Source organism: Ostrea edulis, chromosome 3, assembly GCF_947568905.1.
Source record: "Ostrea edulis chromosome 3, xbOstEdul1.1, whole genome shotgun sequence".
Classification (NCBI taxonomy): Eukaryota; Metazoa; Mollusca; class Bivalvia; order Ostreida; family Ostreidae; genus Ostrea; species Ostrea edulis.
In genome coordinates this window covers 25,726,570-25,743,680 of record NC_079166.1, presented here as the reverse complement: position 1 = coordinate 25,743,680, position 17,111 = coordinate 25,726,570, and the positions used below count along the sequence as shown (strand labels likewise).

The following is a 17,111-nucleotide window of genomic DNA, read 5'->3' as shown; positions in this document are numbered from 1 at the left end:
GGTGATCAGAAAAGCTCAGTTGAGCGTGCTAAAACGTTTTAGGAATGCATACTAAAAATCAAAACGTTTTCAGATTATTCTTCTTATAGGGATGAAATATGATGACGTTGTCCATCTGTCAGATTCAAGATAAATTCATCTATGGACAAATTTTGTAAACAAATATGTATAAATCAAAGTACTGACAGTACAGCTGGAACTGAGTTGCACCGCCTGGAATAATTACGATTATATCGATAACATGTTCACATCTATTAATCCACCAATGACCCGAGAACAGTTGGGGGAAAGTTTTCTCTCAAAACCATCTAATTCAATTGAAAAATCCCACTTCCCCCTAATGAGTTGTAAAGAACCATGTCTAGCGAGAGAGCGAGTTAATTCCTTAGTAGCGGCAATTTGGAATCAGGGATAGGCAACCAACAGAATTGTACAATTCAAGTTTACTCCACTATCTATATGAAAAGTTTTTGTGTTAATCAATTGGAGAGAGACGATTTTGATTCCTCGAACGATAAATACTGTTTGATTGACAAATTCTGAGCTGCCTAAATAGGTGCTGTTTTAAAAGCACGAAATATTCTGATTTTACATACTAAATACGTATATGATTGTTTTACATAACATTCGACTGAATGAAACGATGTTTGTTGAATTAATATATATTTCCAAAAATCCCAATATGGGGAATTCGGAAATTAACTATCCGTTTAGGATATCAAAGAAATAAATAGCCAGAAAAGGATTAATTTCAGAATGGAAAGAATATGTATGAGAATGGTCCGCCGTAAACGTAAACGGAATGAAAAGTAGGGGGAAAATCTACTATATAGTAGGTTTTCCGTGGGGGTCATCTGGCTATAAAAGGGGGAAAATCCTACTATATAGCCACATTTCCGTGGGGGAAGATCTACTATATAGCCATTTTTTCCGAGGGGAAAAACTACTATATAGTCATTTTTCCGGGGGAAAAGATGACTAGGGGAAAGGCTACTATACAACACCGTCACCGATTCCGGCATTTACACGTTTTCCAGAATGAAAACATGAATGCCTGCGAAGAGAAGTCGATGAAGGCTATGTCTCTCGACTTCTCTAATAAGAATAAGGGGAACCCCAAACACCCAAGATGTTGCATTCTGGGAGCATTTTATTGATTTTCCTGTGTCTAAAGGCATTTATTAGAATAATATTTTTTTTTTTTTTTGGACTTTTAGAAAACACACACAAACAGAGTTTTACACGTATTTTGCTTCCGATACACACGCCCATGATACGTACATGTATACATGGTTACATGTATTATTCCATATCCATACACCTCTTTCGGTTTCAAACTGCATTCAGATTACTGTTTCAAAACGAAAGTACACTATCGTAATTCAATACAAGTGAATTTTCGTTATCTTTCAATCTCTTTGTAATATACCTTAATTGATACTGGAGATATTCAATTATCGTAGTTTGAAGAACTTAAATCCAAAAACAGTTTTACCGAATCCAAACATCTAAACATATCGTCAGGTATTCCATAGTACAATATTTCAACGCGCAGCCGCAAACAGTCTAAACCTTGACTTACCCTAATAATTGAAAATCACTCCACAATTTAACACAATATCACTATACCTCAAATAGAAATGAAATATGTCTTTAAAGTCATATTTGTAATAAAACATGTCATTACAGTCATGAATATAACTTGATCGCTTGTTTATTTTGACACCTTTAATAGTGTCTTTATCATTGCTATTTCGGGTGCATTTTTAAAATACTAGTGTACACACACTGTAGTATTTATAGAGATTTCTAAACGTGTGTAGGGTGCATTTCTTTTCAGGAGTGGATCCAGGAGTTGCAATTAAAGGGCACCGGCTTCACTACGGCGTAAAAAGAAAACAGTAGGTGCCGTTCATAGGGGGACCCCCAAACACCCAAGATGTTGCATTCTGGGAGCATTTTCTTGATTTTCTTGTGTCTAATTGCAATTTTTAGAATTATTATATTTTTGGACTTTGAACTGCTAATTATAACAGCATGTTTTATTCTTTTGATCAAGATCTATGTTGGAGAAATTTTAAGAGACGGATTTGTTTTAAAAAAATTGGGTGGAAAATATTTCTTTCTTTTTTTTTCTTTGATAAAGAAACCTGCCATTTGGAGTTGAAAAAAAACTGCTTTCAACGAAACTTTTACTAGTTTATTTAACCTATGTAAACAAAAACATAGCACAAACCTTGTCTACATAACAAGGACTTGCGACCTCTGTATCTCCCATGTACCTTAACTATTGGCATTCATATTTTGGCTGATCTTTAGTAATACCTTAGTTAAACATTCTACACATTAAAAATCAAAATATAAAATTTGAAAATTTTCAACTCAAATCCTATCCATGTTCCTTTAATTTCTACGTTGAAGGACAATTAGGTAATTGAAAAGAAAAACTGGGGTCGCAATGCTTGTTATTGAGCTACATTTATGTAAAATGTTCTAAACATGACCTTTTTGCACTTTTTATTGAATTAAACTTGATTTGTCTGTTGGTGTCAATACAATATAAGCAACAGAAATCAATCATTATATAAAATAGATACATAATCATGTCTTCTAACAATACAGATAAAAAATAAGTTTAATACAAGTAATGGAAATAAATAATGACCTTTTTGCACTTGATATACGAAAAAATTCATGATATCAAATTTGAGAGTTTAGAAAGACATATTAGGAGCAATGTCAATTTCTAAAATTTCACATAATTTCCAAGGTCTTGTCTTAAGATTTAAAATGGAAATAAAAATGTAGGGATTGGAGACCAAATTTTCAAATTATTGGCGAAAATTTTGAATTTGTATACAAAATTTCGAGAGAATTAATTTAATTTTTTCTAAGAATTGTTGTTCTATATGGAAAAAGATATCAACCAAATTAATAAATTACAACATTTGATCTAGTTCCAAGTCTCAACTACTTGTATCATAAATTATAATTTTTTTTAAACTGGATATGGTTCAATAATAGATGTGTAATATGTTTGCACCAATGGGATCAATATTGAACCAGTGAATACTTAGATGGAGCATCCTTCGCAGTTGTGCTCAAAAGCTCAGTAGCTAACTTCTTTAAACATTAAAAATATAACTCATATAAAGTTGACAACCAAAATTTGGACCTTCTTAATGCAAGAATAAGAGCAATATTCTAGTTTTAACTCTGTGTTTTGTAAACGAGACTCGAGCCTTGTTTATGTTTACAAACATAGTAGTGAATATTAATTCTAAAGCTTCCTAATTTTGCAGAGACACAAACTTTGAAGGTGTTGAACGTCTCATGTTAATTTCCCTGAAGGTGTTGCATGAAAAATCGAAAAAATTGAGTTATTCAAATATAGGATAAAACCAATTGGAATGTATCTCTTGATTCAATAACTTTTGAAAATAAGTTTAAAAGATGTGTATTGACAAAATTAGACAAAATATTTCGAGATTAAATCAAGCAACAAGCAATTTATATGATTTTTAGCGTTAAAATGGAGGGGTATCCCCGAATTTCAGAAAAACTGCCTCCGTGAAACAAAACAAATTTAGCATGAACATGTTCTTCGAGTTTTCCACTAAAAAAATTGTCGCTTTGAAATTTTGTTTTACGAGGGCATTTTTTTTTGTAAATTTAAAAAAATCAAAACGGCTTCACTGGTATTATTTTCAACTTCACCTGTACGTTAATTTTCATTAGTAATGTATGGTCTACTGCGTGGTCCAGTGGGTAAGGTCGTCGACTCTTAGATGTAAAGATGTTTTCTATTTTTAAAACGAACGGGTTCGACTCCCTCGAGAACACATTTGTTTTCATATTACGTTTTCCATCTAGATTTTTTTCTTAATTGAAACACGCTTCTAGTTTTTATATATGTTTCATGTCAAATCTCTGTTTATTACCATGTGCCGAGTTTGAAATAAGCTTCCAACCTGGAGACTGTTTAGTTTGTGAATAGGACTCTCAACAAACACACCGAATACAGCATGCAATACCTGTGTTTTAATAGTCAAGGTTGCTAACGAGAACTTGTATGTTTTTCTAAATGAAAGTTGTTGACAAAGGCATGGTGCCTTTTACGAAAAACCGTTGTGAACTATGCAAAGCTTCGGAAGAAAAATTTTAAGGCCGAACAAGGTAAATAACCGTTAAACAGTTTGAGTTTATATGTATTCCAGTAGCAAATTGCTATATTGAATCAATTTTTACAGGTGCATGTACTTCGAATAATGTTGAACTTCATTAATGCGTATTAAATTCCCATATTTTGTTTTGTGGTCGGAGTCATGTACAGTTGCCAATTGTTGGTTGTAGAAAATGATACATACGAGTATAAGAGCTTCTGGACTGTAGTAGTATAGAACATTAAATATGTGATTCACTCGTAACGTGTAACCGTATACATTGTATCTGATATTCAGACAAAAAAGACAATTTAATTTTCACGATTTCAAACATTATCTTTAGACTACATATATAATGTATTGACACATAAAAAGTTTTAGGATTGTCCCTAGTACTGGGGAATCCTTCAGGTATTTAAATGGCAAATACGCAATGAGTATAAATATGAATGAAGGTCAGTTCTACGCTACCAGTGCTGGCACAGAGCTCCGATTGAGGAAAATTCCCGCTTCGGTGCAACACCCTCTTTAACTTTTAAATGACATATTTTACCTAGAGAATACTTGAAATATGATTTATATCCTAAACTTAGATCGATAACGATACATTTTCAAAACTTTGTAATTACATGTAATACGTGTAGCATACCTCAATCTTTGATTAAAACAATGGTAGGACTATTATATAATTAGCACAACGATATGATTATGGTACTTGTATAATGTTTTAAATCATATTTTTAGAGTGTCCGCTGGGATATAGTGGATTAAACTGCATAAAAAAGTGTCCATCACCAAGTTATGGAGAAGACTGTCAAAGCATATGTTCTTGTAAAATCCAGCGTGACCTTGGCGACTTCGTCTTCGAGTGCATTCTTGCCGATAGAAAAAAATGTATATTTGATTGACATAAATTTCAGCACAAACTTCTCAAAAATGCATGATATTAGAGGTTGCATTATTGAATTTCTTTTTCAGACTTTCAGTGCACATCGCAGGCGATATCAGATTCGTCTACCGTAGAAACCACGATGTATCACTCATCAACAGGCTCGGTCATTGTAAGAAAAACGTCTATATCAGATGTCTCCACATTTCAAAAAGAAACTCTCACGAGAGATACTCACAGAAATCATAACGTCGACATTCGTGCTACGCTTAATTTGTACCAAATTGTAACATACCGCGCTGTCGATGACAACATATTGTACCAAATTGTAACACACCGTGCTGTCGATGGCAACATATTGTAACATACCGTGCAGTCGATGGCAACAAATTGTAACAAATTGTAATATACCGTGCGGGGACTCGAAATATTTGGGTGATTCCATGAAAAAAATCAAAGTCCTAAGAGTCATTTTAATCATTGTATTTGTGGGTACATGTAGGCATATATGTGTGTATTTCATTTAAACCCACACTCAACATGGTCAGGTTGATATTAAAACCAAAGAAACACTTGAATACCTCTTGGATGTGGAGGTTTTAGTGTTTATCTTTAAAAATCACTTGATAGTGCATAACAGGCATTTCGTCATTTGCAGAATAATCCTTAGATCTCTCTCTCTCTCTCTCTCTCTCTCTCTCTCTCTCTCTCTCTCTCTCTCTCTTATTAGGGACCGGAAAATATTTATTGGGGAGTTGAGACCTGTGCAAAATCCAACAGGACACACATTTATTTTGACTTACATACTACAGACACTCGACGTTTTAAATATCTATGATAAAAAATTGTCTTCCATTCACAAGGTATATCACGTCGCCATATTGGTTGTCTTTTTTACCAGCTGCATTCCTTGACAATTTCGGCGAAAAGTTCGATATAATATGATAATTAGACCCCTACCGTTTAGAAGCAACTCTGTCAAGGTCTTACCTCTCGCATTGTCATGGTGAACTGGAAATAAAGTCCATTTTTCGGTTATAATCAGCCGTCAAACATCGTCTACTGCTACTCAAATGCGAAAAATCGCTGAAAGATTTTTTTCAGATTGCTTTCTACTAAAACTGCATTTTTTGACTATATAGAGTAAGTTTGAAAGTTTTTAATTTCAAAATATTGTTGTACATATCCTCCACTTTTCATCCATATCAAATTTCTGTGGTGTAGCTTACCTCCTTAAAAAGGAGTTCTTTAGACTTCTCAAAATCTTTCCGGCCCATAAATTTGGTGCTTGTTTATATTATTGTATTCAGTGTTCTTAAAAGACGACGATCAAAACGACGACGAATACCATAAACAAATATTAGAATGTATAGTTATTCAAATTCACTCTCTATTCAATGAAGAGACGCCGCATTTCAATCAACCTCAAAATAGTCTTCATTAAATTGTCCTCTGCAATAGTGAACAAAATAGCAGTTATCATATGAAATAAAGTTACATTACAAAATTAGATAGTGTTTTTTCGTCAAAGATTTTGAATTGTTTTGAATTTACTCTCTAAATACGTAACACAAACGTTAACATCAAATTACATTGGACAAATACTGAGTTTATTTCGTTTTTAGTTTTAAACTGGGCAAATTATGAGAAACTATTTCCAATGAATGCAGCATATCTAATCGAATTTTATAAATTAATCACTTGAGAGGAAATAATTAGCAAGGTACCGATATCGCCGATTTTCATTGCCAGTTTTAAACCATGTTTCAAAGTCCCAGCTTGTCGCATCAAGTGGGCCATCATGCTTCCCCCTTCCGCCCTCTTGTTGTAGACCAGCGAACAGACCCACAGAAACAGGAATATGCGTCTCATGTTAAAACTGTCCTCGATCTATCTCTGAATTGAAAATGAAACTTTCGACAACAATGTTAATTAACTGTTACGTATAATTGGTGATTATAATGTTGATATATATCTCTCTCTCTCTCTCTCTTTCTCTCTCTCTCTCTCTCTCTCTCTCTCTCTCTCTCTCTCTCTCTCTCTCTCTCATGTATGTGTGCGTGCTACAATTAGTTATGTAAAATTTGATAGTGATTATTCTCTCTCTCTCTCTCTCTCTCTCTCTCTCTCTCTCTCTCTCTCTCTCTCTCTCCAGCGTTAAACCTACAACAGACAAATAATATTTTACCTATGCTAAATCTCAAATACCTGACACACGCTGGCATACAGTATTAACAAAGCTTATATATCGTAGATTTTATATATGTATTTATTCTTTGTAATTCATTTATTTTTTGCTTTCACAATAAATAAACATTTACATATTAACAATACATGATAATATAGTATATACATATTTCAATCAAGTACAAACATATATGTGTATATTTAGGAGTGCATATGTACATGTAAATGTGAAAGGTATTTAATTTCGAAAAGATGGGGAGAGAGAGGTAAGGGGAAGAATTTTGCCTAGGTTTTATATTTAATTGTAGTTAACATGTGTGATTATTTAGAGAGTAATTTGGCAGAGCTGAATACTTCAGCTAAGCATAAATCTAATGCAGACGATTTCAAGTGAAATAAAAAAAACTTGATGGTGGAAAGGCTCGATCAATGTAACAAGATTTACAGAGTTATGCCGCTTGTCCAATCTGATTAAAATACAGACTGCGCTATTTGAGTGATCTGTATTTTAATCAGATTGGTCGCTTGTCGTGTAAATCGTTGTATTATGTCTGTTGTTACTGTCATTAGTCTTACTGTGTAAAATGTGATGTCACGTGATGAGTTAAGGTAGTACTCTACATCGTATAATGGCTGACTTCCTTTAAAAACATGGATGAAAAAATCGATATCAGCGATATTTGACTTTTCCTTTTCTATTTATATACCTAGCCGAGTAGCTCAGTAGGTTAGAATACCGACAGCTGAACTGTATGTCGCAGGTTCGAGTCCAGCAGGGGTTTTTAAAAAAAATTCTGATTACCTTCTACTAAAACTATTTTTTGACAAAATAAAGTAAATTTGAAAATTTCCAACTTCAAAATATTGTTGTACATATCCTCCACTTTTCATCTACATCAAATTTCTCTGGTGTAGCATAACTCCCTAAATAAATAAATGAAAGTTTACTGTACTTGGCGTTAAGAATACTATATGGTGTCAGAAGAAAATTGGACCGATATCACTGTGATGATATATTATTTAAAATATTTAGCTAAAATATTTGTCGGGATATTAGTTCACATCTAGACGTTATTGTGCAAGTATGGAAATTAACCGGGATTCGAATTGACCGGCTACCTATCATGGTTACGTCAAATGAAGCTGGGAGTTTTCAGGTCGTATGGGGCTTTAATGAATATTTGAAGGTATGTTTAGACACAAGAATTGTAGGAAAATATGTTAAGATTTTTTTATATTAAATTTATGAGACAGCAACTCATGTATATAAAGTATCTTTTTGGACGTAGCTATTAACAATGCAAACGTAATTACATCATGGGCAGTAGATAAAATTTACGAATTTACGAATCAAGACTATCAACATAAAATACAATGAGTTATTTTCTTACACAGCTTTCAGCTAGATTTAGGAACTAGAAGCAAAGAGTATCAAAACTGCTGAAGTGGTATGTTTCTGTCAACCTTACCCCGTTACATATATATTCCTGCTTAGTAAATACACTCTCAAACTATAATGCAATCGTCGTTCATTTGCCTACAGCTTATGTTGTAGCTGTTTCAGTTTCAAATATCAATATTGATCATATAGACTATTATATTACAGTCAACTTATGAAATGAATATACATACCTTTGTTATTTTTCACGTTTTCTGGTAATAGATGTAGAGACTCTCCGGCTATTTAATAGTGAATAAAATAAGTTATGTAATATACGTTTGTATTAAAAACAATAATTCCTTGATCATCTGCAAAATATCGGTATACGTACTTTTGTATCACACAAAATATACGAATGACAAAATATTAGCTACATATGTATCATACATACCAGCTCTGCCATCTTTTGATTGTGATTTCCGTGCTGCAAACAAGTGACATTATCGTCATCAGCAAATTATATTGATCAAAATGTAATCTTGACATGAACTTTCATTTGTTATTTTCTGGTCCGATACCATACGATATTCAATATAACTCAAATATAGTAGCCTCATAATTAGGAGATTTTTTTTATAATTAATTTTGATTTAGTTCGATGAGGGATTCCACACACTTTAATTCTACAGGATGTTTCAGAAATCATACATTAATGCAAAATATCTCTCATTCCACTGTTTGATAGTATATGCATTCAAAGAAGGACCTTGTTGAAGAATCATATGAAATAAAACAGATTGTGTCGATACTTCTATACTAATACTCTGTGGATCAGACGTACAATTGTAATATGAGAGTGTTGCATACAATCGATATACTCCACTTTTTCATTTTGGTCACAATAGTACTAATCCCATGGGGATCCAGATACGAATAGGTCCTCAATACCCCCTTGCTTGTCTTAAGAGGCGACTAAATGGGGCTGTCCTTCGGATGAGACCGCAAAAACCGAGGTCCCGTGTCACAGTAGGTGTGGCACGATAAAGATCCCTCCCTGCTCAATGCTCGTAGGAGTCGAGCATAGGCCTAAATTTTGCAACCCTTCACCGGCAGTGGTGACGTCTCCATATGAGTGAAATATTCTCGAGAGGGACGTAATACAATATACAATCAATCAATCAATAGTACTATAATGTTGAATTACTTTTTTATTGCCTGTTCAATACATTATGCATCGCTGATATAAGTGAAACACAAAATGAAATAAAACATGACAAAACCAATACTACTGTAATACATTTTCCGTATATACCTCGTCTTATTCGATACCGCCATCCAAGCAATGCTGCGATAACAACAAACAGAACAATGACAAAAGGAATCAGGAGGTACCTGTAAGTAAAATGTATGCCCCTATGATACAGTTCCTTTAAAGTAGCTCACTACATCAACACTAAAACATTTGTTGACATTACGTCAAGAAATGGCGGTTCAAAAGTTTTGTAAAATCATTTCTATCGATCTATTAGTTTGTATATCTACGTAGCCAGGTGGATACTGATCCGCATATCCCGAAATCGAAACCGCCAATGTATTGTATGTTATTTATTGACATGAAGTTATTTAAAGCATGTTTTTCCTCCAAAATTGCATATTATTTTGCCTTTTTGACTTATGCACTTATTACATATCGACAGATATGATAAACTCTTTCAATGCGTAGTGAGCCACCTTAACAAAATACAACTCTAAAGTCCGAAGAACTTACATCTATGATAAGATACAGTGTTGTAGGAATGTGATTATTCATTGAATGTGAAACCTTAATTCATTATGCAAGCACAATTTGGCTATCAGACATATACTGGCTGGGAATACGTACAATATGATGTCTACCCTTTCATTTGTTGTAACATGGCCAGTTGTATTATAAAGAGATGTCGTTGTCTCATTCCTCAGTGAAAAGGTAGTTCGCTTCTTGATCACATCATAGCATTTCGGATCTTATGGGATTGAATAATATGTTTAATTATTCTTAAGCATTACTCATTTTAATAAACATAAGTTTTACATTACCAACTCAAATCCAATGTTCTTACACTTAAAAAGATAAATTATGATGAGAAGGACAATGGTTAAACTTTTCTCATCTCCTGCTGCATTCTTCTTTCCTTCCTCCCACATCATCTCTCTCTATCCTTTATCTTCTCTCTTTCTCTCTGTCTTTCTATCTTTCTCTCGATTTTATTTCCATTCTCTCCCTTCCCATTTCATCTCCCTTCACACATATTTTCTCCATCCCTTTGATTGTTTTGGCCTCCTCAACTATGCAGAACATACGTTTAATCTTAAAATACGTTAAATTCAATACCCACTTCCTATTGCTTTATAATTATCCTGGTGGATTTTTGACGAATAAGAAAACATACAGAATGGATTTCATCGTAGACTTACAAAGATATGCAGATGTTGATATGTAGCGATCTGCACATGGCGTGATATTACTACATGGTATTCCGAAATGAGGTTGGATCACTAAGCCTTGAACATTAAATTCCGTGCAGAAGCCTACAAAAATTAATATAGTACTACTTATTTGCTTTTTCACAGAAAACAAATGCTTAACATATTTGAGATTGAATAGCGTGTCTCCGCGACCTACGCTAGACTTACCATGAATATAGTACACTGGAGCGCAAACCTCCACAAGGGAATTTCCCTGGTCGTTGATAACACAATGGTATTTGAATTTTGAAGCATCTGTTGTACAGTTCTGCTTCCTAGCCAGGGCTTCACAACCCTTGATATTGGCAGCCATGTCCACATCCTCTTTCGTTATTGGGCAGTCACTAACGTACTGAATTGTTCTGTTTGACCATGGACAAAAACGACCAAGACACCTGGTCTCCTATATTCAATTGGAATCGGGAATCATTATTATTACATTGTTCATAGAATAATTGAAATGGTTTATATGCAAATATTCTTCGAAATGATATTACATGTACGTGATACAGAGGGATTTGACGTCGCTATTTTCAAAATACATGAATGTACACTGTACATCATCCAAAAATTCTGTATCTATATGACTAAAGCTGCTAATGACTGTCATAAAATTGTAATGAATTTGTCTTTTACTCATGTGGTGTCATTTGTATAACCCTATGTAGTACCGACTAATGTAATCCACACCAGCTGATAGAATCCGATACATTGCAAGTCACACATCTAATGTAGTATTACATTACATTAACTATGCGAGTTCTATAATAAGATTATATTAATTGACGGTGATTGCATTAGTCGGTTTTATAACGTTAATTCATGATGTCACGCTTATTGACTGTGAGGAAGTTTGTGTATCAAACATTGGTGAACCAATTAAGGTAATGCAGATATAGTAATATATTACAACAATTGAAAAGAAGACGAGTTCCGGATCATATACTTTGGTTTGCCTTTTTCTGCCATTCACGCCAATACGAATACATACCTTCTACACTGCATCGCACGTATTGAATGCAGTGGAATGCACAAATCTAAATTTTGAAAAAGTTATGTACACGAAAACTGCTAACTTATCGTCGTAAAGTACTCAAGATAGAAAGAGTGTTTATAAAAGACATGATTTTTATTTCCTACAGATAATGGTATGGATCTAGCGGCAATGTTCGGCTAATTGCACGACCTATCGCGAAACTACGCCATCCCATGACGGTTGGTGATCTTAAGGTGCGTGATTGTGTGACTGCTTTCAAGACTAATCATAACCCGAATAAACTTGAATTAAAACTGTTTGCGTTTAAGAACACAGGTAACGGAAATATTACTTATGTTTTACTTATTGTAAACTACCTAAACATTAGCACTGTAACTGAGAACAAAAACCAAAGCAACCATCATGTACGAATCTAGATGGGAGCTCAGAATCCGGACCAACTGGTATTTAAATAGGCAAATACTATCAGGATATTACATCTATGCGTAAGTCATGAGAACAGAGAATCTCATGAAATCATGAAATGTACATCGTGTTCTCAAATAAGTACACGGGAACGATATTTTTTAACATCACTCTTTTATTCACAGTATGTGTAATTACCGGCGATGTCTTGAATTGCTGTTTATGTAAGCCTTGATATCTGACTCGTAGTACATATATCATTCCAACTCATTTTACAACATATGAAAACATCCATAGATATCATTCATAAATCCCCTTTACTGAGATACATACCTGTGTACAGACTGACAGTAGAATAAGTACAACTAATTCTCCGATATTCTGCATATCTTGTGTAGACTCCCAACGTCAAATCAATCATTCTAAGTTAAACATAGACGTAAAGTAAACATTTTCCATTATTTGCTTTTTAGCACATTGATCTATATGTCACCAATGGTAAGATATATGAAAGTATATATATATATATATATATATATATATATATATATATATATATATATATATATATAAGTCGAGAATAAGAAAACTCGAATAATATTTCACTGTTTGCGCTTTCGGCTTTAATGCCTCTTCAGACGTGTAGATATATCATTATGGTTGATGCCATGTATATACACAATTTATGATTTGATATTTATTATTCAAAATTGGAACATTAACGCTGTGTATGTGCATTATGTATATATTTAGTATGTGTTGCATTGTGAAATGTGGTTTGATTTATGTTAGGTTAGATTATATTGCATCAGGACAATTCATTTTAACTGCTATTTTGAAATTTAGATCGGACGTGTGAAAACACTCAACTTTTCAAGGTCAACTACGAAACGAAAGTAAAATTTGTTCCAATACTATAATTATCAAAACTAAACATTTCTATTACATTCATTTTCACACATGTATGAGAATAATTTTAAATTCATCGTAATATATATCGATTTAGCAGAGAATATGGGATCAAAATACTATGTTCTCAGTAATTACTTACCTAGAGAAAAACTGAACTTGATAAACGGTCTCCTGGCAAAGATTACTGGTGTGTATCTAGATTTAAAACCCCTCTGATCAGTCCGATATACTTTATCCACGCTATGCTCAGTATTGTAAGAGATATACGCGAGACAGTTTGTGGCCGCTCGGTATGAATGTAATGATATCACATTCGTCTTTAAAGTAGATACGATATCAGACTTACACTCGTACAGGGTCGACAATTTAACATATTTAGATAACATATTCACATTGCATATGTACACACGCAAGTGTATCTCTGTCTCTTTCTCTAGTTAATAATTAAGCACGCTTTCCAAACGACCAGAAAAAAATGTTTTCATGCTCAATATTTTCTTAAGGTCCTACCTACATTGAGGTCTGACGCAATATAAAAAATATATTTATTGATAAATATAAACGTCCAACAAGTTCCAGACTTTACATTTCCTTATGTGCATGTGAAATAATCTGATGTTTCCTGATTATTGAATTCATTATAATTCCTGAATATTGAATTCATTATAAAAATAACATTAAACATAAATCAATCGGAAGTTGTCAGATTCGTTTAATGTGTGTTTTGGTTCGTGTTCCTCATACTCATTTCAAATGAAGAGATACTTTTCAATGTTTGCCTCTTTCATTGTGCGCATATCAGCAATGACCAGTGATCGCAGGTAATAGTTTTGGTATTCTAGTATGTGTCATTCATGATCAGGATTTGTCTTCAAGAACATACGCGACGTTTCTCAATAATACGTTTTTCGTATATTCCACGTGCAATTCACTTGCATTCTAACTTGTTTCTACTATAAATATTGGGGTATATAACCATGTCTATTATAGAGTTAGCATATTTTGATAGTTCCTGGTTGTTGCAAGTAAAAATGCAAAGTTAGCCTTTAGTATAACTGTAAGTTGTGTAAATATAGCGGATAAGAAAAGAAAAATCTTTGGAATAATCCGGTATCGAACCCGTGACCTTTGCAATACTACGAGGGCCTCGTAGTCAAGTGATCTAACCACAGAGCTACCCAGGTCGATATACCAAATATGGTAATACATGTATTGCTACAATATAAAATTGAAACCTATTTCCGAAATCATACAGCAACTCTTTATATCGAGGAGATGAAAAAGTAATTTTCACGAAAATATTATAATTTGGAATTATTTCAGTCAACATGGGTCTATCTGTTATGCAGGATACGCCTGGAGCGAAGATAAAGCCATTTGTGAGAGTAAGTCATAGAAAAGCTAATGCTACATGCATCATTTTATTTACTCACAGTTTTATTATATTGCTGTCAGTATTTTATTCATTGATATTTTTTCGGAAATCCTAGAATGTCCAATTGGTTTCCAAAACATAAATTGTGCTGAAAAATGCAAGTATCCAAGCTTTGGGGAAGAATGCCAAGAAGAATGCACATGTAGCAAACATTTATGTGATTTCAAACTTGGATGTCGTGAGCAGAGAAGTAATCTTTCTATATTTCCTTCTCTCTCATAGAATTTTCAAAAATCTTTACAAACGTTGCCAGATTATTACATTATGTTTGTTTCCTTAATAGCGACAGGACATTCGCAATATACGTCTGCATCCAGCTTTAGTTCTGGTGACAAAGGCGCTTCCACACTTTCCACCACTACAATACGATTATTGACCACCGAATCACCGAGGAGAGCTGATTTAATTCTGTACGGTATATTTATTCTAGTTGGAATTCTTGTTGTCTTTCTGGGTATATTTGTCGCTGCCTATCTCTACAAGCTATGTAGTCGAAAAAGATCTGTGTCTGTTGGATATGTAACAGCCTCTCCCACTGTTGTTGAAAGCTACAAAGGACTTGGAAGTCAATCCAGAGAGGAGGATATTGTTATGTCTGAAAGGGAAAATTTGTCAACTGGTCCTCTTTATTTAGATCCAATTCCTAGACAACAGACGCGGTATAGCTTTGGTGGAGACCAATCGTCTTCAGATGTGGACAATGTATATTTAGAAGTGATCGAAAATGATTATGAGAACGAAACATTTACCGATGACACTTTTTCAGCCTGACCGTGTGGAGATCATTGATTAAATTCCAAAAATCAGGAGAACTATCCACATTCTACATATTATTTGAAAAGAGAAAAATTAACTACGGATCTTTAAACACATCAAAACCGCATTTGCTTTTAAAGAAACCCTGTGCGTTTTAGAATGATTGATTGATTGATTGTATATTGTTTAACGTTCCACTCATATGTAGATGTCACCAATGCCAATGATGAGCTGTAAAATTTAGGCCTAGGCTCGGCGCTTATGGCCTTTGAACAGAGAGGGATCTTTATCGTCCCACACCTTCTGTGACACGTGTCTCGATTTTTGTGGTCTCATCCGAAGGACCGCCCCATGTAGTCGCCTCTGATGACAAGCAAGGGGTACTGAGGACCTATTCTAACCTGGATCTCCACGGAAGGCGTGTATATTAGCACAAATCTGGGTTTTCTTTCATCTCAGAGTGTACGCTTGTTCTAATTTTACACAAAGCGTAAGTTCGAGACTTACGTAAGTAATTTTGAACCATATTCTGATTTATCAAAAGGCTTAACTGGACACCTAAGTTAAGAAAAATATTTAAACCTGATCTTGGGTAGACGGAACTAGGTTAGTAAACACAAAACATTTAGGATTTTCTTATTTCCATTACAATTTAGGATATTCAAAACGCTTTTTAAAGTATATATAGACGAAAACTTCATTCAGTCAGCTTATCGACTTCCTTTGAAAATGGAGCAATTATTCCTATTTTACCTTTTCTACTCTATTTGGTTTTTTACTTCGTTAACAGACTACAAACTAATGATTCTTGTACCTTTGACTTGAGACCGTAAGCATAATTATTTTTACAAATACCATGTATATTTATATGTACATGTATGTAAATTATGTTAATAAATAATTTGAATAATCACTTGATTATCATTAAATAGTTTTGTTTTGTTTTTCTTCAATTTTTCTTTTTCAACTATATTTCTAACATCTGTATTCCATTTGCTTATATTCATATTATAATTCATAACAAGAAACAATTTGTTTAATCAAAACATGCGATGTAGTTTTATACCGAAGAAATGAAAAGTATATGTACGAACTTCTTGACTTCTAATATCATTTGGCTGAAGAGTAACATCCATATTCCTACATATTTAAAGAATATCTCTCCTTATTAAAATGAAAAGAGAAAATAACGAACATTGATCAATCTCATAACTCCTATCAGAGATATCACATGCAAATTTTATTTTTCTAACCTATGCTTAAATGTTAATTGGTAGATTTTAAAAAATCAGAGAGATTGTGACGTGTGACTTCTCGTTGACATTAAATGTCACAAATGTTCCAATTTGACGATAGGTTTTGTTTATCTCGCCGAATACTAATAACATTTTATCATTTTGCTGAGGACTTTGATAAGTTTATTGCTGCTGTTAATCTTCCGTTCGATGTCTCAATTTCGAGTAATTTGACATCGGTTGTAC

At 33.6% G+C, this 17,111-nt stretch overlaps 2 protein-coding genes across 2 annotated transcripts in view; one reads left to right on the top strand and one right to left on the bottom strand.

Annotated features, from left to right (window-relative positions):
- Positions 1–13,694, bottom strand: part of LOC130053300 (uncharacterized) — a 56,900-nt gene extending 43,206 nt beyond the window's left edge. The window contains exons 1-5 of the mRNA XM_056160290.1: positions 13,579–13,694; positions 12,861–12,949; positions 11,294–11,528; positions 11,075–11,188; positions 10,503–10,623 (exon numbers count right to left, since the gene is read on the bottom strand). Coding sequence (XP_056016265.1) covers positions 10,503–10,623; positions 11,075–11,188; positions 11,294–11,528; positions 12,861–12,914 — 524 coding nt within the window. The 5' untranslated portion in view covers positions 12,915–12,949; positions 13,579–13,694. The remainder of the gene's footprint in view (positions 1–10,502; positions 10,624–11,074; positions 11,189–11,293; positions 11,529–12,860; positions 12,950–13,578) is intronic.
- Positions 13,695–14,163: 469 nt separating this feature from the next.
- On the top strand, positions 14,164–16,571 carry LOC125673623 (uncharacterized). Its single transcript, XM_056160289.1, has 4 exons — positions 14,164–14,260; positions 14,763–14,824; positions 14,930–15,064; positions 15,158–16,571. The coding sequence occupies exons 1-4, from the start codon at positions 14,193–14,195 to the stop codon at positions 15,643–15,645; spliced, it is 753 nt and encodes a 250-aa protein (XP_056016264.1). The 5' UTR covers positions 14,164–14,192; the 3' UTR covers positions 15,646–16,571.
- Positions 16,572–17,111: the final 540 nt, after the last annotated feature.

Bases quoted from the DNA above. Each gene is read 5' to 3' on its own strand.
- LOC125673623 (XM_056160289.1), top strand. From the start codon at position 14,193: ATGAAGAGATACTTTTCAATGTTTGCCTCTTTCATTGTGCGCATATCA. The intron at 14,261-14,762 runs GTAATAGTTTTG...GAATTATTTCAG, and splicing joins GCAATGACCAGTGATCGCAG to TCAACATGGGTCTATCTGTT. The intron at 14,825-14,929 runs GTAAGTCATAGA...CGGAAATCCTAG, and splicing joins AGATAAAGCCATTTGTGAGA to AATGTCCAATTGGTTTCCAA.